The sequence below is a fragment of the Rhipicephalus sanguineus genome, chromosome 7, assembly GCF_013339695.2.
Source record: "Rhipicephalus sanguineus isolate Rsan-2018 chromosome 7, BIME_Rsan_1.4, whole genome shotgun sequence".
NCBI lineage: Eukaryota > Metazoa > Arthropoda > Arachnida > Ixodida > Ixodidae > Rhipicephalus > Rhipicephalus sanguineus.
In genome coordinates, this window is record NC_051182.1 from 111,879,924 (window position 1) to 111,887,094 (window position 7,171).

General features: G+C 47.3%; 1 protein-coding gene across 1 annotated transcript in view; it reads left to right on the forward strand.

Moving 5' to 3' along the window:
- Nucleotides 1–5,740, forward strand: part of LOC119399766 (dermonecrotic toxin SPH) — a 33,163-nt gene extending 27,423 nt beyond the window's left edge. Inside the window, exon 9 of the mRNA XM_037666607.2 lies at nt 4,613–5,740. Within this exon, the coding sequence (XP_037522535.2) occupies nt 4,613–4,986 (374 nt within the window). The 3' untranslated portion in view covers nt 4,987–5,740. The remainder of the gene's footprint in view (nt 1–4,612) is intronic.
- Nucleotides 5,741–7,171: the final 1,431 nt, after the last annotated feature.

Sequence of the window (7,171 nt, forward strand, 5' to 3'; positions counted from 1 at the left end):
AAAAACGTGAAAATCTGACACGCATGACATGCACAGCATGATTTACATGCCACGCTCATGGTGCGCTGCGGCCGTTTCGCTAGCTTGATATTACACCAAAATTGGTATCTCGCGACGTAACTGTGTGCGAACACAAATAACAGGAGTTAACATGAAAACATGACACGCATGTCATGTACAGCATGACTTACGGGCCACGCTCATGGTGCGCTGAGGCCGTTGCGCTAGCTTGATATACACCAAACTTGGTATCTCGCGACGTAACTGGGTGACGAACAAAATAACAGGAGTTAACATGAAAATCATGACACAGCAATGTCATGTACCGCATGATTTACATGCCACGCTCATGGTGCCGCTGGCGGCCGTTCCGCTAGCTTGATATACACCAAACTTGGTATCTCGCGACGTAACTGTGTGACGAACACAAATAACAGGAGTTAACATGAAAATCATGACGCGCCTGTCATGTACAGCAATGATTTACATGCCACGCTCATGGTGCGCTGGCGGCCGTTCGCTAGCTGATATACACCAAAATTAGTATCTCGCGACGTACTGTGTGACGAACACAATAACAGGAGTTAACATGAAAATCATGACACGCATGTCATGTACAGCATGATTTACATGCCACGCTCATGGTGCGCTGGCGGCCGTTGCGCTAGCTTGATATATACCAAACTTGGTATCTCGCGACGTAACTGTGTGACGAACACAAATAACAGGAGTTAACATGAAAATCATGACACGCATGTCATGTACAGCATGATTTACATGCCACGCTGATGGTGCGCTCGCGGCCGTTTCGCTATCTTGATATATACCAAAATTGGTATCGCGCGACGTGACTGTGTGACGAACACAAATAACAGGAATTAACATGAAAATCATGACAGGCATGTCATGTACATCATGACTTACGTGCCACGCTCATGGTGCGCTGGCGGCCGTTGCGCTAGCTTGATATATATACCAAATTTGGTATCGCTCGACGTGACTGTGTGACGAACACAAATAACAGGTGGTAACATGAAATAACGAAACGCATGTCATGTAAAGCATGACTTACGTGACACGCTCACGGTGCGCCGGCGGCCGTTTCGCTAGCTTCATATACACCAAAATTTGTATTGTGTCTACGTGACTGTGTGACGAACATAAATAACAGGTGGTAAAATCATGAAATGCATGTCATGTAGGGTACGATTTAGACGCCACGCTCACGGTGCACTCGCAGCCGTTTTGTTAACTGGATATGTACCTAAATGGGTATTGACATGACAGGAGTGCGTGACTAACATAAATGCCAGATCACGCATCGTATACATGTACCAGAATATATGTTTCATTAGCATGGCATATACCAGATTGTACACGCATGCATGTATCACAATCTCGCGATATATAGCGAACTAGATGTCACGACATGAATGACTTCATTAGCCTCGATGACAAACAAGACGATGTATTTAGCTCTTTGCTGGCTGCTTCGCATTACATCGATTCCCACACTGCGTGGAATCTGCCGATTTTTTTTTCCGTATGGCACCCCATGGGGTCATCATGTGTTGAAACACAGCCGTGGAAGAAAATCTATATATTTCAGAAGCGGTGTCCAGATTTGAGTCATTCTGGATATCAGCACGTAGAGTTTCTCGAATCCCGACTCCAAAACCCTTCAGAAATGATCCATATACAACATAAGGGAAATATGGGAAACGCGTTCCGTTCAAATGGCAGGTTTAGGTGCCATTTTGTTCAACCCCCCCCCTCCCCCCCCTCCCCCCCGCTCCAATTTTCTTCACTCTTCTGGCCCTTGCGGGAACAAGTTTCGTGACTGAGGTGAGTTTGAGACCTCTGTTTTAAAGTAAGGCCTCACAACTCTCGGAAAACGTTATTAAGCCATCCCCACTAGTGCAACAGAGTAAGAAAGTGGAGCCAAGTCATTGCGGAATACTGTTATGTCCCACCTTCTTGCTTTAAATGTACACAAAAGCTGCTTACATACTACCAGATGCATTGCCGAGTTGTACGTCGGTTTGCCCTGGGAGATTGCAGTGGTTGTGGCACTCGGTTCTTGCGAATCTCTTCGTGCCAGACGTCAACTGTCGTCGGTAGAAATTGCTCCCATGTTGGTACGAAGAAGGTACGTAGCAGTCAGTATTCAGCCAGGATAGGATTCCGAGGTGGTTCTTTAGGGCCGGGAAGGGCATTGATTTGCCTGTGTAAGAATGCTCCTTCCAAGGAGGGACGTAGCGAAACCTTAACGTATTACTCAATTCACGAAGCGTTCCTAAAGCCTAGCTACTCGCAAAAGTAAACTCCATCAAGACCAGGTGATGGACGTACCATCAGCGTTGGCAACTGCGCTTAAAATGTGAATTTGGGGTAACTTCTTTGGCAAGGACATATGCTATATGGCGAGATCCTTTCAACATCGCGGAGACAGGCTGGACCTGAGAAATTAGGAGGCATAGCAAGCTTCTTCTATCTGTCCGGTAGTCTCTGTAGATTGAGACGTAACCGTCTGTAATAGAAGGCCGCACATTAGTTTCCGGGCAATTTACTTCAACAAGATTGGTCTAATGGGAGGCCGCACGTGAGTTTCCGGGCAATTTCACTTCAACAAGATTGGTCTATACGTAGCTCTGTTAAAGCAGGTGGTGTGTACGGTATTCTACTGATCGGAAAGTGCGCACGAAATATTAATCTGCACCAGATATTTTGCTCATATACCTAGACGGTCATTTATGTAGCTACGCTTTCCATACAGCATGAGCCGTACGGGAAATATTCGAACGAACACGATTACGTAACTAGGGCTTTGTTACAAATCTTCTTTTCCGGCTTAATTTTTGTTTTCCCTGAAACGGGTCTTCAGCACTTTCGCGGGTAATCGTCGAATGACCTTTCAATCAGAGTCTGCTGCCCCACAAATCACTCGCCGCAGTTTGGGATACGTCGAGTAGTTGGCGAGGGTACGTCGGGTGCTTCTTCCGTTCATGCGTCCCGTCGAGTGCGCTGCAAGCTACACCGGGCGGATGACAAAGGGCCAATAAGGCACGTAAGCACGCCTTTTGACCTCGAGCATTTATGTTATTGATTCCTTACGGGCAAGGGTGGCGTCAGCCCGCAAAGAGATCGACGTTGCTTTTGAAACGACGAGTGGTGTAATATGGCGTTCGTAGTATTTCAAAGACATGCAATCATGAAGTACCGGTACCTTAGAGTTCAACTTCAAAAAAATGTATGTGGAGTGCGAAGAATTTCGCCTGCCTTCGAACTCAAATATCGAGGGCGCGAGAGAACAGACTCTCAGGTAAAAAGAATTCAGAGTCGTAAAATACAAACCAGAAAGCTGCGCGAGTTGATCACTCTTCGATTGAGTGAGTGAGTGAGTGAGTGAGTGAGTGAGTGAGTGAGTGAGTGAGTGAGTGAGTGAGTGAGTGAGTGAGTGAGTGAGTGAGTGAGTGAGTGAGTGAGTGAGTGAGTGAGTGAGTGAGTGAGTGAGTGAGTGAAACAACTTTATTCGGTCCACAATAGACACGAGTAAACTCAACGTCACCTAGCTAGGCCCACTCGGGGACCATCAGGTTAAACCTGACGGCCCTCGCGCGGGCCCTCTGGACGGCCAGGATTTGAGAGGTCTGAAAATATTTTGCTACTTCCATTAACCGTATCGAACCCGAGATGGTATTCATAGTTAATTTACAGCGCGAAAAACGAGTCCTGTGTAGTATTTCTTCTTTTTTCACCTAAATTATCACTAACGTTGGCTAGTTGTGGCTATAGAGTAGACTGGATGACGGTAAGTGTTGGATAATATTGGTTATTCACTGTTATAATAGCAACGCTGTCTTAAACCAATCTCGTTTCCATGAGTAAGTTGCTACTGTCGCATATACCGTGGCATTCCGCCATTAGCTCCGGACACTGGAGTATCCAGAGCGGTAGTTTCGGAGGCCCTGACCCCCCCACCCCCTTCCCCTTCCTTTCATTTTCAAGCAAAGCTTGTTATAACTCACAGGAATTTCCTGGCGTCGCGAGCGCAAACAAATGCGGCCCTCGAAATTGCACCGGTCACATCTGTATTCGGCGTTTTCCGAAAATTTGCGCTCCCTCGATCGTGGGCTTGTCGGCGATAAGCTGTTTCTGATACGGCAATCTGATGTTTGTTCGAGGTTATCGAGGTGACTTGCCATTTCACGCTGCCATATTTCATTGTTTTCTGGATATGAACGCGTGACCGTCGTTGTTGCCCGTAGCAAGTGAAGTTTTGCGATGCTAAGTGCGTGGATGATGGCCCGATTTCCAGTATGGAGATACAAAATTGTTACGATGTGAAAGAAAGAAAGAAAGAAAGAAAGAAAGAAAGAAAGAAAGAAAGAAAGAAAGAAAGAAAGAAAGAAAGAAAGAAAGAAAGAAAGAAAGAAAGAAAGAAAGAAAGAAAGAAAGAAAGAAAGAAAGAAAGAAAGCAGTAGGTCAGGCGCGCACACAAGCTTCGCTTGCGCCCATATTCCCGATAAGGCCAGGACTCCTGAATTTTTTAATGTATACACCCAAGAGGAGGACTTACCTCCCATAGCTGAGTCCCCACTTTTCTTCATCTGACCCCCCGCCCCCTTCCCTCAGAAAAATTCTTTATGCGCCCCAGGCTCTGGCAACGGCCGATATGCTGCCAGAGCTGATCAGGAAGCCAGGCACACACCTAGACAACAACACGAGTTGGCCAAGGTTGAATTCTCAGCTCAAATCGTTTCCGCATTACGCAGGAGAAACGTGGACGGCATCATCACAAACATGCCGCACCGTCTGGCGAGCGTCCTCAAGGAGAGCGAGTTCCGGAACACGCTGCGGCCGGCCAATTCCTCGGACAACCCGTGGACTCGCTACGGATGCCGCTACAACTGCGACAGGAAGCCATTCATCTCGGGGGACATTCTCGGCGGCGCCGCAATGGCTGGCGCTGGCGTGTCCGATTAACCGAGGCCTGTTGAATATTTAGCAATTTAACTGAGCCAGCTTGAGACATTTATTGGTCAGAATGAATTAACGTGTTTGAGCTGTCGGCTTCCCGGCTCGACATCGTCTGCGCGGGAAACAGCCCAGCATGTAGCCACGGTGTCCGCAAGACCTACCCCGGTTCCACCCAGTGTGAAATCTGCAGAATCAGCGGAGCTACGTTCCTCCTGTGCTTCCCTTGAGATCGTCTGTGATGTTGCGTGATTTTGTGTTGGTGTCTGTGATTACGTTATTTGTTGAGTAGAGATGCACTGGAAAGGACCTGTGGCAGCCCCTGCCACACCCGCCCCTGCTGCAGCAACGTTAGGCCCTGTTCACGCTCGAGTCGCGCTTCCCAGTTTCACCATACGGCTACCGCTTCGTCCGCGACCGAGGAAGTTATGCGATCTATGCGTGTATCTGGGAAACGGAGCGTGACGTGCCACGCGGACACTCGTCTGCCGTCAGGCCCAGCCCTGGAACAGTTCCGCTGTCAAAAAAGCCTGAGGACAAGACGACAAATATCCAACGCACGCCGGTGGCCTACAACAACAACGAGCCAGAGCCAGTATGCCGGTGAGGAATGTGAACCGACAAAAACGCAACGCCAAAGAAGACCGAAGATTTGTTTTACGCAAAGTCAGCGCTGTTAATGGACACGCTGGAGGGAGTGAAAAGGACGGGTGTTTGTTTCCTGTGACGGAAAACAGAAGGTGGCCAAGATACAGTGAACTATAGTCAATAATAATATCTGGGGTTTAACGTCCCAAAACCACCATATGATTATGAGAGACGCCGTAGTGGAGGGCTCCGGAAATTTCGACCACCTGGGGTTCTTTAACGTGCACCTAAATCGAACTATAGTCAGGTTGCCTGCCTTTACCCAAGTACCTTAAGTCTTAAGGTTAGCTTAAAACAGGTGCCAGTGAAGTTGTGAACGCGACATGAACCCCGAAGCAGGACTGCGCAAAGTCAGACTTTCTGTAGATGTTTTGTGGTAAACTTTTTGACGTCTTCGAAGTTCCCTGCTGTGCTGGCGAAGAGGTTGCGACCATTTGTGGTAGTGCTCGAGGGATGTGCGCTTGTGTCGGCGACTGATCGTTCTGCCGAATAGCCTTGTGAGAGGGAGTGATGTGGTTGGTGTCGATATCGTCGCCGCTTTTGGTGCTTTGCCCTTACTTCATATGGATAATTTGCGCTGTGCCGTTGGAAAGCGCTATCGACAAAAGAAACGACACTGTTCTTTTTATTTACTTTCCGAAATTCGTCCTATCTGCGTATAAGTATAGACGACGACACTGCGTAGCGGCTGTTCTGGGAGAGTTCTGGAAGAAGGAAGTCTGAGGAAACCCAGGATTCTACCGCACAACATTTTAATGAGACCAGTATTAAAGTCGTATTCTCTTCTCTGCCTCTTTCTCTCTCTCTCTCTTGAATTGTTGTGTGAGCAATATGGAAGTCACGATATGTTACCTAGCGACCAACCATCATCGCCTAATGTCTGCATTTTTCAAAACACAGCATATCCACGGAGTGAATGATGATGATTGGGCGAAGCTGCGGAGGTCATCGGTAAACCGTGAATCTTCCGTGAATTCTGCCCAGTACATCATCACCGACGTGAGATCGGGCGCGTTTATACTAAAGGTTCGATGAGTTATGACGACTTGCAGCTCACTTTAATTTTACATGTACGCTGTGAATTTTCATTGTTTAGAAAACCATTGCTTTAGAAAACATCTGGCGTCTTTCGTTAAACAGCTGGCGTATTTTCGTTTTGCTTTAGAAACATCTGGCGTTCTTTCGTTTTTCTTTTACAAAACATCTGGCGTCTATCGTTGGTTTATTTCATCAATCAACGGCGTTTTGAACAAAATTTTTATTGTTTAATCACGCACAGGAGAAATCTCACCAGGCACTACCTTGGAGGTAAAGAATGGATGCTAATGGGAATGAGAGACAGAAGAAGTCGGCTTTTAGCTAACGCTGCGAATTTTTTATTGTTCAACAACGCACAGGAAAAATCTCCCACCGGCACAACCTTGGAGGTCAAAGCGTAAGACTGGTTACGCACTACGACTACGATTACGAGGGACGAACGGGTGCCGCCTTAAGGAGCTTCGCCCCTAAAATATCTGGCGTTTCACGCCCCAAAAACCACGATATC